This window comes from Dendrobium catenatum, unplaced genomic scaffold (assembly GCF_001605985.2).
Source record: "Dendrobium catenatum unplaced genomic scaffold, ASM160598v2 fragScaff_scaffold_220, whole genome shotgun sequence".
In the NCBI taxonomy this organism is placed as follows: domain Eukaryota; kingdom Viridiplantae; phylum Streptophyta; class Magnoliopsida; order Asparagales; family Orchidaceae; genus Dendrobium; species Dendrobium catenatum.
Genome location: NW_021318682.1, coordinates 421,059 through 441,902, shown reverse-complemented (window position 1 = coordinate 441,902; position 20,844 = coordinate 421,059). Strand labels below are relative to the sequence as shown.

General features: G+C 34.7%; 1 protein-coding gene across 1 annotated transcript; it reads left to right on the top strand.

The window, feature by feature from the left end:
• The first annotated feature begins 1,078 nt into the window (after positions 1-1,078).
• Positions 1,079-14,612, top strand: LOC110099796 (proline-rich receptor-like protein kinase PERK4). The gene is made up of 9 exons (XM_020827082.2): positions 1,079-1,218; positions 1,992-2,563; positions 3,248-3,766; positions 3,846-3,932; positions 4,019-4,089; positions 9,520-9,596; positions 9,680-9,827; positions 9,942-10,103; positions 13,817-14,612. Exons 2-9 carry the CDS (start codon positions 2,293-2,295, stop codon positions 14,099-14,101), a joined length of 1,620 nt encoding a protein of 539 aa, XP_020682741.1. The 5' UTR covers positions 1,079-1,218; positions 1,992-2,292; the 3' UTR covers positions 14,102-14,612.
• Positions 14,613-20,844: the final 6,232 nt, after the last annotated feature.

Below are 20,844 nucleotides of genomic sequence, written 5' to 3'. Positions count from 1 at the left end.
CGTAATCAACGGGCGATAGTAGGGCATGCAGTGGTCCAGCTATGGTTAGCGGCTAGGCGGTGTCGGACTTCGGTCGACGGAGGTTCGTCGGCGATAGTGTCTTGGTGGAGCTCTAGATCTTTGAAGTTTTGGAACTCTCTCCAATCTCCAATCAAAGGTTCAAGCTCTCAACCCCCTTTCATGTGAGATGTGGGGACATATTTATAGATTTTTTAGAGTGTCATACCTTGTAAATATGGATAAGTTCTGGGCAAATTCAGAGTGCTCCATCGGATAACACATATTGATCCCCTTGATTATAGAGCATTTGTCAAGCATTTATGTGCTCAAATGATATCATAATTTAACAATCTCAGGCCTGTTGGATTCGTCTCGTCGAGCCACTTGATTCGACCATAAGCATGTTATATTTATGTATCATTTGGTCATCCAATTTATGCTTTAAACCATCCAAATATGCTTCGGGCCCTTGATTTGGGCCCATTTGAGCTCAAATTAATCGATTTTGATGTCATTGAGTTCGTTTGTTCAAGACGTTCAGTTTGACTATAAGTTTGCTGAAATATAAGTTCAGATGGCCTCAAATTTAATTTTGAAAGTTTCCCATTGTATGTGCCTCAAGATTCATGCCATATCATGACAACCTACAATGACGTATCAAGATTGTAGCCCTACCTTCACATTTAACTGTACTTTACACCTTGGCATAGATATTTTTAGTATTCATAATAAATTTTCATTGGATGTAGATAGCTTTGTTATATGTAATTGCTATATAAGTTCTTTGATGATTTCAAATGTCAGCAAGCACTATTCCCATGCACATTAAGATGAATGTAATAAATCTTATTCATATAGATTATATTTTATTATAAACCCAAAATTAATCATATTAATTATAGAGCATTTGTAAAGTCTAAAACTTTTTTAATTTGGCTTGTTAGACAAAACTTCTGAAAATTACTGAATTTTCCAAAATATGCAAAAATCCCTCCGATTAAGGGCATCTTTGTAAAAATATATTATCGCTATAAATAAAATTATAAAGGAAGTCTGATATATAATTTTCATCTTCGGAGCGCATGAAGTTGGCGAGGGTGAGATCTCGAAGCTGATTACGGCAGACGTAGGAAGGCACGGGTTGTAAATTGCAGGAAGGAGGGAGTCGGGTCTTTCACGTTGTCCGGGGCGATTCTCTTTTGTCTGGTTTGGTTTCAGGTTATTTGATTAAACCAGTTCGCTACGTGATGAACTTCATATTCTTTTATAATGTTGAATTTTCTCTTTACAGGCTGCAAATGGCTTTGATTTCCTTTCCGTAGCTTTTGAGTTGCGAAAGATTGGGTTTAGCTAATAATTGCTATCGTTTTAAATGCAAAAAATACGCTTTGTTTGATAGTTTTCTTCTTTAGAAGGTTTTGGTTGTTTTATGCATGATAGCTGTGTGGGTGATAATGTTTTGTATTGGCTGATTGATTGCGTTCTGTAAAGGGATTAGGTTGCATTGAAGCTTTTGGAATTGCTAAAATTATATTTTGGTTATTGCATATAGAATAAGGTTCGTTCTGGGATGTCTGCAGCTTTTTATAAAGATGATTGTAAAGTTATTGTGGAGAAATTATTTTTTAAAAGCTATTGTAGAAAACAGTTTCAGACAACCTTTTCACTGCTAAATAGAAAGTCGCAGCTAAATAGAAACTGTAATTGCGGTATCCTTTGCTTTATAAAGATGATGTATAAAATAACTTATATAAAACTATTGTAGAAATTCGTTTTCTAGAATAATATTTTTTGAAAGTAACAAAAAAATAGTGAAAAAATAAAAATTATGATTGAGGTCTAAAAAATAAAGTAGCAAGGAAGTTATCCCGAACAGAATCTAAGTGTTGTACTTCTCTTAATACATTTTTTTTCTTTAGAGATTTCTTATCGCACTATGTTGGCTTTTAAAATGCTGAGGTTGTGCCTGATTTCATGCCTTTCTTTTGTAGAGAGTTCATTGGCTCTATTGCCTCCGGGAGCAGGTTGTAAAGATCAATGAATCCATTTCTGAAGAAGAACTTCTTACTTGAGCTCCGTGACTGTTCAAGTGCAAATGTCCTCATCCTTTAGCTCATTACCACCAAACACTTCGTCAAGGTCTTTCACAGCTTTAGCCTTATCACCATTTCAGTCCGTGATAGTTGCAGAATCTTCTCCTTCCACAAAGTCTCCACCTTGCCGTCATTTAACCCTCACCTTACATCTTTCAAATCTTCTCCAATACCTTCAGCTGGTAATAGATTCTCCACCATGCTTCCAATGCCAGCCCAAGCTGGCCCTCTATCTCCATTAACAACAAGGAATGCAATCACTACACCTTCTACTCTTTCCTTAAATTCTAAGAAAAATTCACCAGAGGGCAAGTACAATAGCCATGTTAATGTGCTACTCATTGCTGGAGTTGCAATTGGTGTAGCATTCTTTCTTGTTATGATGACCATTGTTTGCATATGTTGCTGGAAGAGAAAGAGGAAACAACACAACTCAATGCAGCACTATGTGAATCCTTCAGCATCGAAAGGTTTGTTGGTTGATTAACAATTCTACTCTTATGCATCATGAAAGATTGTGAACTTTTCAATCACAAAATCACACAAGTGAAAATTTTTAATTTTAACTTTATGCAGGATGCTCAGATTAACTTTTTTCTCATTAAAGTTTTTAAGAAAGTGGATCCAGAATAAAAATAGAATCCTGAAAATTCATACGCTGTGCTTGCTTTGCTGAAAGTTCATAATTGAATCGTTCAAAAAAACTAAATATCAGGGATGTGGGGAAATGTATATTTAGATGCGTGAATAACAGAGGTTAGCCAGTTGCGCGTTGAAAATAAACAATAGGCTCTTCTAAAATCATGTGATGCAAAAAATAAGTCGAAATATTTCCCACTTTCCATCAAACCATTAAAGGAAACCATTACTTTTTCTTCTGAAAAATCTTAGCCTGACCTTTCTTGCTTTTTAACATTTTAGTTTTTTTTTTTATTGAATGTGGGGAAGTTTAGATAGAGATCTTGATAAAAATGCAGAAGCAAAAAAAAGGAAGAAAGTTATAAGATGTATAATTATCCAAATTAATATTTGAAAAGTACAAATCAAGAACAAAATAGTGAATTTACAGTTGATTTTCACTTTTTACTACTTTTAATACTGCCTCCATTGCCTCTGAACTACCACTTTGATGGCTCACCTGCTTCTAATATCAGACAGTATGTATTACACTAATGGAGTAACCCAGAAATGGCACAATGCGCACCAAGCAAGGGATCCTGTTGTGAAGGTCCAACCACCTGGAGGTGGATGGCACCTGCAGCCACCAAACATGTTGACTAACAGCAACGAGATCAGCTCCCTCTTTTCTAGCCAACAAGCCCCTCCTCTATCACCTCCATCCCCCACTTTGCCCTTGGGTTTCAACGAAAGCAACTTCACTTATGAAGAGCTTGAAGCTGCCACCAACAATTTCTCTCAATCCAACCTCTTGGGGCAGGGTGGATTTGGCTATGTGCACAAAGGGTTGCTTCCAAATGGGAAGGAAATTGCTGTTAAGTCTCTCAAGTTAGGGAGCGGGCAAGGTGAACGAGAGTTTCATGCTGAGGTTGATATCATTAGTCGAGTTCATCATCGTCATTTGCTGTCCCTTGTTGGATACTGCATAGCTGGATCACAAAGAATGCTTGTCTATGACTTTATTCCCAACAGGACTCTTGAGTACCACCTCCATGGTAAAGCTTCTTTTGATGGACATTATAGAAATAATGAATGTTACCGTTAAGGTTGAGGTTCAAGTTGTTTCTGTTTTAGGGAAGGGACTTCCTGTTATGGATTGGTCTACCAGACTCAAGATTGCAATTGGATCAGCTAAGGGAATTGCTTACTTGCATGAAGAATGTATGTATCAAGTATTCTGAATTTAGAACATTGTTTTTTCCTTACTTTTTCCTACATATCAGTTACTTAATATCATCTGCATGAAGGCCATCCAAGAATAATCCATCGCGATATCAAATCTTCCAATATCCTGCTAGACTTCAAGTTTGAGGCCATGGTAAGTTGACCTGATCATATTAAATGAGTACGCTAGTTATAATTCATGTTCTCTTTTTGGCAAGTAGAAAAGGTGGAAGTTCTTGATGATGATTAAAGAGTATAATGCAACTTAAAGAATAACCCCAAGAACAACCCTGGAAAAAAAGTTAGATTACATTTGGGTCCTCTAGGTTTAAGACGCACTTCATTTTGACTCTCATATTTAAAAAAAAAAAAAAATCTACATTTGGGTGTCTGAGGTCGATTTTGCGCTTCAAATAAACACTTATGTGATGGAATCATTAGGAATTATCTGAATTCCTAAAATGCACTTCACATGTAATGGTCCTGGTATAAGAGATTGTGGATGGAGTCTTGCATGCGTTTCACAACACATTATCTTAGTTGAGCATGCCAATGCTTCCAGTCCTCTACTGCATTTTGGAAGTCAAGCAATGTAGTTAGTAGGGGTGTCAATTTCGGATCACGGGTCGAGTTTAGATCAAACTCGAAACTGACCCCGTACTATTCGGGTCAACCCGAACCAAACCCATTTTTACAAACGGGTCGATTTTTCAGACCCGAACCCTACCCGCTTCAAGCTGGGTCAACCCGACACGACCCGAATGACCAAGAGCCGGCCAAAAAAAGCTAGTTTTTTGGTCAAAAAATGGGCCAATCTCTAATTTTCAGGTATAAAATGGGTCAATCTTGGGTTTCTGGGTCAAAAACAAGTTTTCGAGTAAAAAACAGGTCAATTCCGGGTTTCTGGGTAAACCCGACCCGTTTCGAGTCCAGGTTGACCCTAACCCGAAATTTTCGGGTCGAGTTCGTGTTGGGTTTTCGGGTCGTGTCAAATATTGACACCCCTAATAGTTTGTAAGTATTTTCTCCTTTCATTTCTTCACAATATCTTTTAAATTTTCTTATGTCTCTAAATTTTTACGACCAATTTTTCTTGCTTGCAATTTTTTTAGGAGCAATATTATAACCCTGTATATGATTTTGTACAATATGTCCATATCATAATCTACAATTTCTCTATATTTTCTTCTTGAATCATGAATTTAGGATTTTGCCTTCAATGTGTCTTCTTTTGTAAATTTTTGAAGAACAATTCCATGATCTTAGCATGACTTTAGTATATGTTTGGGTATTGTAATCTAGTTCTTTGATAAATATTTAGTGTCTGATCGAAGAAATATTGAAGGTAAATAAGAAGTTGAATTGCTTAGTAAGGCAAGGAGGTCAATTTTGGAAGTCAAAATATCTAACATTTATTTAATAATCATGTGCTTGATGACTAGCTAGTGGACTTGCTATTAATTTTTAATAAACATAGTTGCTTAACCACACGTCGTCTCCTTAATCCACACCTAAGGAAAATTACAACTGAACTAAGCACACATCATAAATATTTTCAATAATTAAATTAATTAATTTTCTATTTTAAAAATTATTATAAATCCAAATTTTAGAAATCCCTAAATCATGAATTTTCATCATAACATCAAGCTAAACATTTCCCTAAATCATAATTAATAATTAGGTTAATTATTTTCGGATTAATTTAATTATAAAAATTAAGAAAAATGAAATTTATTATAAAAACTCAAAATTTTGTTTTAAAAACATTCCTAAGGCCCTTAGAAACAACTTTTGTAAAAGTACTTTATAGAAATTAAATTTTTTGTAAAAATCATAACTTTCCTATTTCCAAAAATTCCTCCAAAAACTTCATTTCTATCATCAAAACATTCTCCTAAATCCTTTCTATTGATTTCGTAAAAAGAAATTTGGAAGAAAACAAAATTTTTGAAAAACCCTAGAAATTTCATCTTTAAAAATCTTGAGATTGAGAAGAGGGAATAAGTTTCCAAGACATACCTTCTTCTTCCCTCGACCTCCTCTTCGATTTCCCTAAATTTTCTCGCCGGAAAATCTTCGCCGGAGAGCCCGTCGCTCATAGACCTAGGGGTGTCAATATTTGACCCGACCCGAAAACCCGACCCGAAAATTTCGGGTTAGGGTCAACCCAAAACGGGTCAGGTTTGGGTTCAACATTTCAACCCGTTTCAAAAATCGGGTCGGGTTCGGGTTAATCCTTTGACCCAAAATTGACCCGAAAACCCGATTTTGACACGACAACCCGAGCTTGACCCGATTTTAACCCGTTTTTGACACGAAAAAGAGGAGATATACCCATTTTTTACCCGAAAAGGAGGAGATAGGCCCTTTTTTGACCTGAAAATTAGTAATTTTTTTGTTGGAAATGGGTCATTCGGGTCGTGTCGGGTTGACCTGGACCTGAAGCGGGTCGGGAAAACTAACCCGTTTTGAAAAATGGGCCAGGTTCGGGCTGACTCGAATAATGCAGGGTCAGTTTCGGGTTCGACCCGAGCCAGACCCGTAACCCAAAATTGACACGTCTACCTAGACCGTCGCCCCTAGCCCATCCATCTCTCATGATTTCCGCCGAACGGTGTGTAAAATGAGAGGGGGAGGCTCAGTTTGCTCATATTAGGAGAAAGGGTTTGCCAAAAAGACCTAATTGCCCTCACTTAAGTAATTCCGGCTTAAGAAACTCTTAGGGGTAAAGTTCACATTTTTAGACTTCTAAAAATTCTATCTCTAAAAATATACCAAATTAATCATATGTTCTATACATCAAATTGATCAGAAATTTATGTAAAATTTTATAAAATTATTTTCGTCAAATTTTGTTAACCTTAATTTTTCCCGTAAGTATCGTTGCGACGCATCGAAAAGCGTGCGACGACCTATGATCATAGTTTTCGGGTTTTACAAGTGGTCTATCAATTTTGACCGCCTCCACCCAATTAACTGCGAGAGGTCTCCCCTTTGGTAAATCTGATGCTTTGATCATATTGACGCAGTCCGTTTAACAATCGAAGATCATTTGGGTAGTTTTCGCCGGCACCGCGCTTACGAACAGTCAATGTTGTCATCATTTTTGATTGAGTTATACATGAATGACTTTTTTTTAAACAAATCTAATGTCCTAAGTGCATCGGTGTGATCTATATCATGACCAAATAAAGTTTTGAGCCATTTTGATGGCGATCGAGGTACCTTGATGCTCGTGATAAGCAACATATATAATAGTTGTTTTTCTTGATGCACTTGATTAATCATGGAATATGCTTAGAGGTCAACATGTGTTAAACCAAACTCAAGATATAAATTTTGGAGACTTTTCAAATTTCTTCTATTTAAAAAAAAATGATAAAGCAACTAAAGAACATCCTATGCAAAACAAATAAACTTATCCACATATAATAACCATGACTGTACAAAAATAAAAAAAAACAAGGGAAATACTAACACAAACTTAGAAGATTAGAGCATGCAATCAAATCTACTCAACTGACTCATTATCTTTTCAATGGCCTGAAATAGAATGCAAAGTATGTGTGAGCTAACACAACTCAACAGGCATACCTACCGATCTTAATTTTCAATAATTAAGCCATTTTACATGTAATTGCATGTAAAAGTAATTATTTACAGCTATTGTACCGATTCGAAAAGTGCTTGTAGATAATTAAATTTTAATAGACTTTACATTGAATCTAAATAAACAAGTACTTTATAAAACAGAGCAGAAAATAATAAATTTCGTCAGACCCTTATACCTCCCATCAAAAGAAGAAATCATAATTCAAGCCTTTATGACTCCTTGTGCTAACATATTAGAAAATAGACCCTTATTACTCTCAAATGCTTAGCCCATCAAATGTTCAAAAATTTTGACATTTATAACACCCAATGCTTTTAGCTTCATAGATTTTCCTCCAACATTATAGCTCCACGAAATCACACATTTTAAGCAGATTATCGGGGATATTTCCGAATGCTATTTTAAGGCCTTAAATATACTACAATATTATTTTTTGAGATAATAATCATTTCCAATTTGCTAAAAATAGCACAATTTATAATTTATCCGATATTTTTTTTAAGAAAATTATCTAAATGTTCAGAATGATCGTATATACAATATATAGGAAGTTACATAATAAAAGTTTAGCGGGTGTGAAGTTATTCCTGTTTTTAGACTACGAATTTATAATTTTAATAAAAAAAAATCTCAAATTTTTTTGTATTTTTGAAAACTTAGATAGCCAGAATATAATCTACCTTGATCCAGACAACATCCCAAACTAGACTGAGAACAAAAAGTTGACCAAAGTCGCCCGAAATTAACTTTCTCTTACTAGAATTTCTTCCTCTCTTTCTTTAAACTTGTTTCTTCAGGCGAGTGTGGGCTCCGAAAATTCACGCCTCGGCCTCTCTACGACTTTTTTGTCGACGGGGAGTATTTTAACGAGTTTAGATTCCATGTTAAGTTTTCAGAAGGCAGATTGAACTTTAAATAAGATATTATCCACAAATTTTGCCCTCATTTTGCGACGACTTTATGATCTAAGTTTTGGTTTCATATAGACACAAGCTCCTATAGTTAATTATCCCTCCCGATAATGCGAGATAACTTTCGATTAATGCTAGTCATCATATAGACACAAGCCCCTATAGTTATATATCCCTCCCGATAATGCGAGAGAACTTTCGATTAATGCTAGTCATTGAACAGATACGTAGTATCCAACATATAGTTTCGACATAATTAGATATATATTAATTATATTGTCATTCAAGTTGAATTAAATTAATTTAAAGCAAGTCTTCCTCATGTCAATGAAAATTGAGTTTGACATCAAGCTCATTTAAAATTGAATGATATGAAATGAATTTTGAGTTTCAAGCATAATTACAAGCCTTTTGCCTAATGAGGCTTGTGATTGGTTTTGGGCATGTACAATGAATATTAGAAGATACACAAATAAGGCACGTAGGTAGAAAAAAGTTAGAAGGAAAAAGAAGAAAAAGTAGACCAAAGATTATATAGTTAGCTATTTTGATAAAAACTATGGCAAAGCATAGTGAAAACCTCATTTAGCTAGCAACTTGAACGAAAGGTGGAAGTATTCAAGTAGTTGGGATAAGGTCATGATGATGATGATGACTGTGTAAGTGTGTGCTATAATAACTCCATAACAATGCCAAGCTTAATCATAAAACCTTTTGCAAGGATTAATTTGAGGAGACGTAAAAGAAGAATATGCTCTTTGACAGTTATATACCTTTGCAGCTTTGCTATATGCTCACATGGGTTTTCTGATTTCATCAATTTAGAACATTTGCAAGTCTATTATTGATTGCCATTGATATGTTTGCCTTGCTTGCATAGATTCTATATTTCTCATTCATTAAGGCTTCATATGGTGCGGCTTTCTTACTACTTAAAGAAGCTTTCTAGTATAAATTAAAAATTTTTGTACTAGAAAGCTAATTTAAGAAGCAATAAAAAAAGCCGTCACATACGAACCCTAAATTATGTTGTGCCCACTAAAGTGCAAGTCTACAGGTTGCTGATTTTGGCTTGGCGAAACTTTCATCTGACAATCACACGCATGTCTCCACAAGAGTTATGGGAACATTTGGGTAAACTAGAACATCCAAACCTGAAGTAGCCATAAGACCAAAACAATCTCGTGCTAATTTAGCAGTTTTATCCATTATTCTAGGTATCTAGCTCCAGAGTATGCATCTAGTGGCAAGCTAACTGAGAAATCGGATGTGTTCTCATATGGTGTGATGCTTCTCGAATTGATTACTGGACAACGGCCTGTGGGCAGCTCTCATGCATTCATGGAAGACAGCTTAGTTGACTGGGTTAGTGTAGTTCCACTGTCATTAATTTTATGGTGTTGGATACAAAGCGATGAACCATAATTGCAGAGATTTGTTTTTTTTTTGAACTCAACATTTTTCTTTTTTTTTTAACAGGCAAGGCCGGTTCTTTTCCAAGCACTGGCTGATGGAAACTATGATGATGTAGCTGATCATCGTCTCAATGGCAACTATGACACCGTGGAGATGGCACGGATGATTGCGTGTGCTGCTGCGTGTGTTCGTCATTCTGCTCGGCGACGCCCCAAGATGAGTCAGGTTATGCTCCTCTAGCTCTTGTTGTTGAAGGTTTTTGATATATCATAAATAATGTCCAAAAGTTTTATCATCATTAAATTTAGATATTTGCTTCCTGTTTTAAGTATCTCTTTACAAACATTCATAAATCTCCTAGTTCTATCAACTTTATGGATGAAAAAAATTAACACAAAAAAGTTTAGTATTTTTCTATGCAATTAAGTTAATCAAACTAAGGGGTGTAAATGAGTTGAGCCAAACACTTAACCTATGATGCACCGATATGTATACGGCGACACAGATATGACACGATACGGATACGGGACACGTCAATTCTTAAAAATATAGGATACAAATACGGCGCAGATACAACATTATAATATATAAATCATATTTAAAAATTAAGAAGTAATCAAAGTGTAATATTTGATTGACAAAAAAATTTGAAAGCAACATCATTTTTAGCATTGTATCTTATAATATCAAAATAAAAGTAAGCATTAAGTATTTAAATGTCTAGTACAACAACAAAAATAAAAAAACATAAATTGTCTAGCACATGAAGTTTGAACTATTCAATAGAAGGAATGATAGGATTTGCTTCTTCAATGGTTTGTCTTTGAATTTCTATATCATCTTCAATAAATATCATAGCTTCCAATTCAGGCTCATCAAGTGAAAGATTAGCAATTTCTAATATTCCCATATCCTCAAGAGATTCAAATCCATCTTCAGCAATATCCCACATTATGTTGTCTCCTTCCAGATAAGTTAGTGTTTTTCTTGAGAGAAGTTGAAGGTTTTTATGCACCTAAATTAAATCTTTTGCCCGTTATGAAGTAATTTTATTTCTCTTCATTGATTGGATGAAGGAGTATGTGCTCCAATTTCTTTCAAAACAAGATGAGGATGAAACTTGGCCAAACAATTTTATTGCGATTGTTTGAAGTAAAGGTGTTGAAACTCTATGTATAATCCATCACATTTTCGGATAAATTCTACACCTATCACGCAATGACTCTTGGTCACCAAAGTCCTCTAAATAACTAAAAAATTTAGCAAATATTGACACTTTTCTCTCCTCATTTAGAAAATAACGCTTCAGAAATGTCTTCCTCATATTTGAAATTTATAAATTTTTCTATGGAGAAACTCTTTGAGGATCCTCTTGAAGTCATTATTTAGTTGAATATCTTCAAATAACATTAAAAATAAATAATAAAAATTGTTGAAATTACTAAAGAACAAATTGTGAATTAATAATGAAAAAATGTTAAAATTTACCTGATATTTAATGAGCGAGCTAAGTAATATAAAAGTGTAATACTTTTGCTCCACCTATCTTTTAGAATAGCATAAATAACATCCCAATAGCTTGAGTCTTCATGAAGTGCCTTTCTCTCATGTATATATATATATATATATATATAATTTCTTTTACTTTGGCTAGCATTGAATCCCATATCTCATAAATAAGATGTAAATAAGACATATTCGTACCAGCTACTCTCAATATTTCATAAATTGGATCTGTAAAATTTAAGATGTATTCAATCTCATCCCACTATATATCATCTAAAAGCTTCCCCTTTATATACCTAGCATTTCCAACATCATCTTCCCTATAACATGACCATTTGTCACTGATCACCATAGCTTGAAGAGCATTTTTTTATTTTTTTTGAATCTTCTCAACATCGCTATAACTGAGGCAAATCGAGTTTCGTTTGCCTTAGTATTCTTAGCTACACAAATGTTCTTCAAGGCAAGATTAAGCGTATACACATTACATGGTGTCCATAAAATATGAGGATAGGCTTGCTCTACAAGTAGACCTGCAGCTTTACAAATAGGTACATTATCAGTAATGACCTGGATGATGTTTGAAGGGCCTACCATCTTGATAACTTCTTTGATTAAATTAGAAATAAAGAACTTATTATTGTACTATCCTTCACTGTTTACAGCTTTAATAAATATATGATAGCTCTCTGTACAACCATGAAGTTGATAAGTGGTCTTCTTTGATGATCTATCCACCCATCACAAACCAAAGTAACTAATTTTTCCTTCCAAACTCCTCTTCTAGGCTCGAGCAACTTCTCAATATTATCCCTCTCTCTTTGCAACAACTTCGTTCTAATGACATTATATCTTGGTGGCACATATCCTGCAAGATTATTATTGCATGCATTGGTAAATGCATTCTTATAATGTGAATTCTTTGCTAGGTTAAAAGGAAATCCAACTGAGTAAAATATTATATCTATTTCTTCATCTAGTTGTTCTCTCGTTTGTAAATTAAATGTTTTCTCCAAAACACTATCTACAACATTTTTTTTAGGTCCATATCTCTCCATTCGGAAAGGCCCTTTGTTTACAGTAGTGTAATCACTTCTAATTGAAGAAGATGATGAAGGATATAAAGCATGGGTGCTTGGAAGTAAAATATATTTTGGAAGCTCTTTTTTACTCCTTTGCTCAGTTTCACTGATTTTCCTTTGTAATTCAGTCATTTGTGATGAGCTTATCTTCGAGCATACTTTAATTCCATGACCATTAATCTTCAACAAATGAGCTTTCACTTTATAATATGATTCTTTGTATGTGGTATTATAGTAATTGCATTTGAATACAATATTGCTACCCTCTTATGACGTTTTTCCTATTTTTGTCATATAACCTTACATAAGTTTATTATCTTCAATATTTGTCTCTGATGGACCATCATCTAACCCAATTCCTATACCACTAGAGCTCATTATCCTACAAAGGATCGACACAAATTAAATCACATGAATTTGAAACATGAAAATTTTTAAGTAAAAGTGTAGATATGTCGCAGATATGCCGAGTCTAAGAGGACGCTGCCCCCTGGCAGGGTTCGACCTGCCCAGTCATGATTCCCAATAAGAGTATATTAAATTCTTATAAAATCATTGACATTTAAAAAATTGATTTTAATATTTTGAATTATGAGATATTTGAGTGTTGTTTACTTGAACTTATATATGATTATGGTTGTCTTTCATTATTATGATAGATTATCTTTCAGTTTAATGATATTTCATATTCATGCTTATTATTTTATAATTTTTATATAATTTGCATCATGTTCAAAATGGTGTGTGCCGCGCTGTATGCTATGTGTCATGGCTCCAAAGAGGCCCTTGCGCTGTGGACTGTGGTATGGTTGAAATAGTTATAATATTTTTTTAAACTACATCGACATTTGACTAGATTGAAGCTACATTATATCGCTTGTACTTACAAAGATTTTGGCTTGGTCATATGTAATTGATTTTTCATCCCGTAGTGGACTTCTACTCTTCATGCTATCAACATCTCTGTAAATATCTGGATTTTCTTAAAACTCCTGAGATCATAAACTGCATTTTTAAACTTCGAACTTTTCCATTTTTGGTTATTTTTCAATGCCACCCTTTTATTTGCAATACCAATCTCATAATTCTGAAGACTTAGAAAACAGCTCTATCTATAATAGCAAAGTCACTTCAAACCCTTTCTTCATCATCAACATAATCCCAACTATTTCGTTTCGGCTCTGCGAATACTCAATTTTTATTCAAATTTTATCCATATTTCTTCATATTTACCATCATTGCTGGTCTTAAATTTGAGCTAAGCAATTTGAAGGTTGATGTTTGGTCAACATACAATCATAGAACTTATAACAAAAAAACATTTAAAACCAAGAATGTGTTTAATTGCAGATTGTGAGTGCATTGGAAGGCAATGCATCACTAGAGGACTTGAATGAGGGGATGAGGCCAGGGCAGAGCATGCTTTTCAGCTCTAGCTCAGACTACGATTCTGATTTGTATGCCCCAAGCATGAGGAGAATCAGAAGGATAGAACTTACTAGCCCTGAGTACAGTGGAGACTACAGCGGACCCATAGCTGAGTATGAACATGGAAGTGAACCATCCAGTGGTGAGCAGCCATATTCTGATGACCTGAACACACTCGGAAACTCGCACAGATTTCCAGCCTTTTGAGCTTTAAGCCTTTGTTTGGGACGGCTTTCTTACTGCTTCTTGAAGCAGATTTTTAGTACAAAAAGTAAAACTTTTGTACTAGAAAGTTGTTTTAAGAAGTAGTAAAAAAGTTGTCCTAAACGAAGCCTAAGTTTGAGCATCCAGTTCTATTAAGCTGCAAAGCAAGACTAAGGCTTCGTTTGGGATGACTTCCTTACTGCTTCATAAAGCAGTTTTTTAGTACAAAACATTGTTAAACTAAAAAAATTTGTACTAAAAAGCTGCTTTCTAAAGCATTAAGAAAGCCGCCTCAAACAAAGCCTAAATTTGTACTAATTTGCTAGCTGGGGCATGTATAGTTTTTATTTACCAACTCAAAGTTTGTTTTGTATTGTCTGGCATAAGAAGGATGCGTGCATGGCAAAATAGATTGGAATTTTTGGCAGCTCCATGTTTTCCATGTTATTCTAATGCTAATTCTGTGAAGATTTTGTTTTGCTTTTCTGTTAAGACACTTTTACACTTTATTGTAGTGCAGGCTTATATATATATAGTGCAAGTATTCTGTGAGAATATGTAATTTGCAAGATAGTCCATGATACTACGACTGTTTTGCTGATGCAATTCTGGTTCTAGTTAATTTGGCATGGCAATGGCTTGGCTCTTCAAAGTTCTGAAAGGTCTTGTTTGGTATGATCGTGCTCATGTTATACTTTTATTGTGTTGAGCAAATGAATAAGTTAAATCAAGTAGTTGCAATGGCCTGTCATAATAAGCAGGGATGTAATCAGTCTTAATTCTCAAGAGGTTAACTGACAAACTTATAAAAAAAATAAAAATATATATACGGGTATATATTTTGCACAACTTGTTTGTTAGTGTTATAAAAGTTCGACATAATAGTATGAAAATAGCAGGAGGTCAAGAGGCTTTTCGATTTTTTTGAGGGGTAAATTGCGTGAAAAAAAGATCTGTTGCGAGCAAAAGAAAAATCAGTAGGGGCAAATCACAAATAACCTTTACTATACTAAGAGTTTTAATTTTTTTAGGGTAGCAGTATATAATTCTGCCCTTGCTAATAAGTTCATCATTTACCATAATTAGATTATGAGAAGTTGAGAAATGGACATTATACCATCTATCACATAATTGAATGATACTTAGGCTTTGTTTGAGATGGCTTTTTTACTTCTTCTTAAGCATTTTTTTAGTACAAAAATTAAATTTTTTATACTAGAAAACTACTTTAAGAAGCAGTAACAAAGCTGTCCCAAACGAAGCCTTAGAATATTGTGTTTTAATCCATCAATCAGTATCATCTTTTTGATGCCAGAGGAGTTGTAATCCAATGAAGCAAATTTTGTATGATCTGCTATCATGTGCCTCTTAGAATGAAGGAGCATCTACATAGAATATTAACCTGTCAATTTGGGAACCCAAATCAAATTGATTGGGTTCAGTGATGAAAAAATATGACCTGTTATTGCAATTCATGCTTAATGCCTTTTCCCAATTTACAATAATTTTTATGTTATTTAATAAATATATCATTCAATTAAAAATGTATCATAAATTATCACAAAACATAAGCTGTCTCATCTCATTATTTTTCTCTTCGATAGAGTCATTGAGAGCATGAGCCTCTTCCTCATCTTTTTTGGATATCACCTTTTGTTTGTGTGCTTCCAAAGAGCTCTAAAATTGATCAATAGGATTGGAATTTAAATATTGGGCTTATGAGTTTGTGGTCGCTTTTGAATCTTAGGCTTCGTTGGGGACGTTTTTTTTGTTGCTTATGAAAGCAGCTTTTTAGTAAAAAAATTTTAATTTTGTATTAAAAAGCTTTAAGAAGCAAGAAGAAAGCCGTCCCAAACGAAACCTTAATCTTTAGGTAGAGAGTATAAGATATAATTTTCTTGTTATTTATCAGAGTGCTCCTTATCTAACACATGTAATTCATTGAGAATCTCTCGAATATTTTGGTGATGGTTTTATTGGACTTCATTATGAAAAGTTCATACTCTTGCATCAAAATATTAATTTGATTTCGTAAATATCATTGATTCCTTCATAGGTGATCACAAACTTGTCCCATATTTTTCTTTAACTTTTTAGTTCACAAATCTTCATATAATTGTTATATTGAAGTGTGTAATACAAAGCATTGGCTCCTTGATTATTAAAGAGACCTAATTTAAACTCATTAGAGTTTCACTCTTTTATAATTTTTTTTGTGCTACCATATTGTTGACTATGGACATGGGTATTTTGTAAACTTTAAAAATGAAATTCTAAATTCTTATATCAAATGATTAAAGGTCTATCATCATTCAAAAATTTCAAATTTAAAGAGGGTTTGGCCAAATAGAGGTTGTCTTATGGTTAGAGTTTACCAATGACATGCTTGTGAGACAAAACATGATGCTTAGTTTAGGGTTTAGATACTTATGATTTTGTAGTTAGATGTATTTAAAAAATTATTGCAATAATTATAATTTAAACTATTATTATTTAATTATCTTTGAAAAAAAAATCTATGCACATTCTTAATATTTGTTTATAATATAATGAATGATTAATTGGCTCTGGGGAAATGACTAATTAATTGAGAATTATCATGCATTTAAGAAAATAATATTTAAATTTCTCTTTTGCGTTACATCAAAAGCCATAACTAAGAGCACCCTTAGATGTTCGCTCAAATAAAAGCCAAAGATGACCCTAATTTAAGTAAGGAGATACTTGTTGGGTTTGACCCTAATTTATAGCAAAATATGATTTTTTTAGATGTGAAGAGGGTATATGATATCAATTTGTCATATGGGAAGATTTGATAGTGTCATGAGCAAAGTTGATGCACATGTAAGAAAAACTCATGAAGCATACTTTTAATGTTACCATCATACATGATAATGCAAAGTAGCAAAAATTTGGGAACAATTGTTGTCCTTCATCTTGAAATTTCAGCATATTTCAAGTTTCTTTACTTTTCTTTTGATGTTTTATTTAAGCTATATGTTGTATAGTGTTAAGTGTGAATGAAATATTTTAAAATTCATGTTGTGAAGGCATTTTGCGTCATGATAATGACGCAAAATGCTACTCTCAAATTGATCAAGTGGAATTTATTGTTATTTATTTTGAAACTAAAAATTCATAGATGTATTTTATGACTAAATCGAGGATGTCAATGGGAATAATGAATCAACTTAGCGTTTATCTTTAATATACATAAAACTATCACAATACACTATCCATAATATTTTTAAAGTTTAATTTTTATCATATTAGTCAAATTGAACTATATTTTCTTGATGGCGATCTTAATAATGATGTTGATTTATGTGGGAGGATATGTACATATAAAAAAATTTGATGTGACGGGTCTCCCGAGAGGATATGTATTGGTTGTAGCTAAAATAAGAGTGCTAATACATCTTATGCTTAAAGTGTTATATGTAAGAAATATGATTAAGTGCATATAATGAAAATATATATATACATTTAAAAAATAAAGAGAGGTTTAACATGAAATAAAATTTGTTGTCATGATTTTCCAATTGTGAAGATGAAGAGCGATAATGAAGAAGCAGGCTACTTGACGAGGGAACAGAGGAAGACGAAGGTGAACAGTAAATCTCATGATTTTCGTTAATTAGCTTCTGTGAAATACAGTTGATTATATAGCTAAAGTTGCATATATGTAAATGACTGTATTAACCCTGTTAGTTATACTAAGCTATCGAATGTCAGAATGTCGTGGGGACATTTCCTGTATGCTGAGCGTGGAGCAGCTGGTAGTGGGGGAAGCTGTCTCAACACCGTCCCTCAAGCTGATGGGAGGGACGACCAGAAGCTTCTTGCGAAGCTGGACCAGTCTAGTAGACGAAAGAGGCTTTGTGAAGACATCGACTAGCTGATCAACAGTGGAGACATGGTGAACCACAATGTGGTTTGGTTGAATACATTCCCGGTTAAAATGATGGTCGATCTCAATATGTTTGGTCATGACATGGAAAATGGGATTGCAAGCAATAGACATGGCTGAAACATTGTCGCAGAAGAGCTTGGTTGGCTTCTGAGGAAGAAGAAAGTCTTCACAGAGACGGCGAGTCCAGATGATATCAGTGGCTGCGGCGGCCATGGACCGGTATTCAGCTTCAGTAGACGATCTGGCGACGGTGGTTTGTTTTTTAACAGACCAGGCAAGCAAGGCAGTGCCAAGGAGAAGACAGTATCCTGTAGTCGATTTGCGATCGAGTTGATCACCAGCCCAGTCGGAGTTGGAATGAGCTGAAAGAGTTAACTCAGTTTTGGGGAGAAAGAATGTATGATTGATTGTCCCGTGAAGATACCGCAATACCCGTTTCAGGAGCTGGAAATGAATGAGCAGGGGATTATGCATATGTTGACAAAGCTTATTGACGGCAAATGCAATGTCTGGGCGAGTGGAGGTAATATATTGAAGAGATCCAACCAGCTGACGAAATAATTCAGGTTGAGGGAATGGTAGCTGGAGATGAGGATCGGAGGGATATTTGGATGGTAGAGGAGTTTGTAGAGGCTTACAATTGGACATAGAGGCTGCGTGAAGGAGCTCTGATCCTTCACGTTCTTGATGTTTGCAAGAAGAAATTTGAGGGTGGGACGAATAACTACATCAATGGAGGTGGTCGTGACGTCGGACGTCAATCCCGCAGGAGGTGGTGTGTTCGGTGCGGATGCCGACGAGTCTCCCATCGTCAATCTCACACGAGGATAAGCCGTTAGGCAAGCGGCTCTGATACCATGAAGAAGCAGGCTACTCGATGAGGGAAGAGAGGAAGACGAAGGTGAACAGTAAATCTCATGATTTTCGTTAATTAGCTTCTGTGAAATACAGTTGATTATATAGCTAAAGTTGCATATATATAAATGACTGTATTAACCCTGTTAGTTATACTAAGCTATCGGATGCCAGAATGTCACGGGGACATTTCCTGTATGCTGAGCGTGGAGCAACTGGTAGTGGGGGAAGTTGTCTCAACAGGTAATCCAAAGAAAAATAGAAGGCATTCAAAGGATGGAAGAATTGTATTGATGTGAAAGTGAAAGTATTAAACCATAAGCAAGAAAGTACAATTCTTGTCAGCCGTAAAGGTTAAAGCCTATAACGGACCTTTGGTTATATCTATATATACTAGCTTCCTCTGTACACTTTTACATAGAAAAGATAATAAGATGTTTTCCATTTCAGAAACTTTGCTACCTTCGCCATTACGCTAGCAAATAATCCAGTCTATCATGCTCGGACAAAGCATATAGAGATCAATTGTCACTATATTAGAGAATGTATAAAGAGTAAAACTATTCAACTTCATGACATAGCCTCAAAGGACCAATTAGCTGACCTATTTACAAAAGCTTTAACCATCTCTAGATTTAACTACCTCACTCCCAAACTGTTAGACAAATCCCTGTCATCAATTTGCAGAGGCATGTTAAACCATAAGCAAGAAAGTACAATTCTTGCCAGCTGTAAAGGTTAAAGCCTATAACAAACCTTTGGTTGTATCTATATATACTAGCTTCCTCTGTACACTTTTACATAGAAAAGATAATAAGATGTTTTCCATTTCAGAAACTCTGCTATGTCCTTTTCTCTTGCTTGCCTCTCAGCTCTTTGCAGTTAACAGAAAGTCCCTAATCAAATTATTTGCGTGGCTAAGTGCTCACCACATTCATGGTAGATTTTATTTTGTTTTCTTCTTTATTCACTTTAGACTTCAAATAAGTAGTGGACTAAACAATGAGCATTTTGTTCCATATTTTTTTGGCATATTTCTCTAATAAATAAATACGAATATATTTGGCTAATTTAGGATTTTATGAGGCAGAAAAGGTTAAATTTCTTTTAGAATTTATTTTAGAAATATCCATTTAAAAAATAATAGAAATTTCTTCCAAAAAATTTCTTTAAAAAGGTTGACAAAAAACGTAAGTAGAAAAAATAAAAAAATCTAAATTCTTTGCTGAAAATACTCACAAATGGAGGATTTATGGATTAATTATTTTATGCGGATGTCAAGCGTTATTTCGAAGATTAATTAAAATGCGCTATGTTAATAACATCTAACCACGGTGTCAAGTAATACTGAGCGATATGAATAATTCTGAGCCACAGTATCAAATAAAGGGTGAAGTGACTCATTCTAGTTACTATGTACGAACAATTATTAGGTCAGGTGACCTGACGTAGCTCTACGTTTGGACGCCAATAACATGTCGCACGTGGTCTTACTCAATACCGCGCGGCCTGACAACTTGACCCGGGATTGCTATGTTGGTGTATTGCTCAGTATTGCTCTAGGTATTGCTCGGTATTGCTAGGTATTGCTTGACAATAATGAAAAATATCGCTCTGTGAAGATCAATACCGAGCAATACCGAGAAATACCAAAAAACTCGGTATTGCTAGGTATTACTCGGTATTGCTCGGTATTGGTCTTTACAAAATGGTATTTCTTGTTATTTGCCGAGCAAAACCGACCAATACAGAGCAAATACCGAGCAATACCCAGCAACACGCGAACATAACAATCCCATCTATGTTCCGGGTCGGGGTTGTCGGGCCGCACGTTAAATACTGAGAATACGTGTCACTATTTTACCGACGTCCGAATGTAAAACTGGATCAGGTGAATGGACCAAATAAAAGTTACTCGGATTCATGGGTCTAAGGGCAAAACCAGGTCCTCCCGACGCCATTCGCGGAAACTCAAGAA

Coding starts and splice junctions, on each gene's coding strand:
- LOC110099796 (XM_020827082.2), top strand. CDS start 2,293: ATGCTTCCAATGCCAGCCCAAGCTGGCCCTCTATCTCCATTAACAACA. Junction 4,090..9,519: donor ACTTCAAGTTTGAGGCCATG/GTAAGTTGACCT, acceptor GCAAGTCTACAG/GTTGCTGATTTTGGCTTGGC. Junction 10,104..13,816: donor GACGCCCCAAGATGAGTCAG/GTTATGCTCCTC, acceptor GTTTAATTGCAG/ATTGTGAGTGCATTGGAAGG.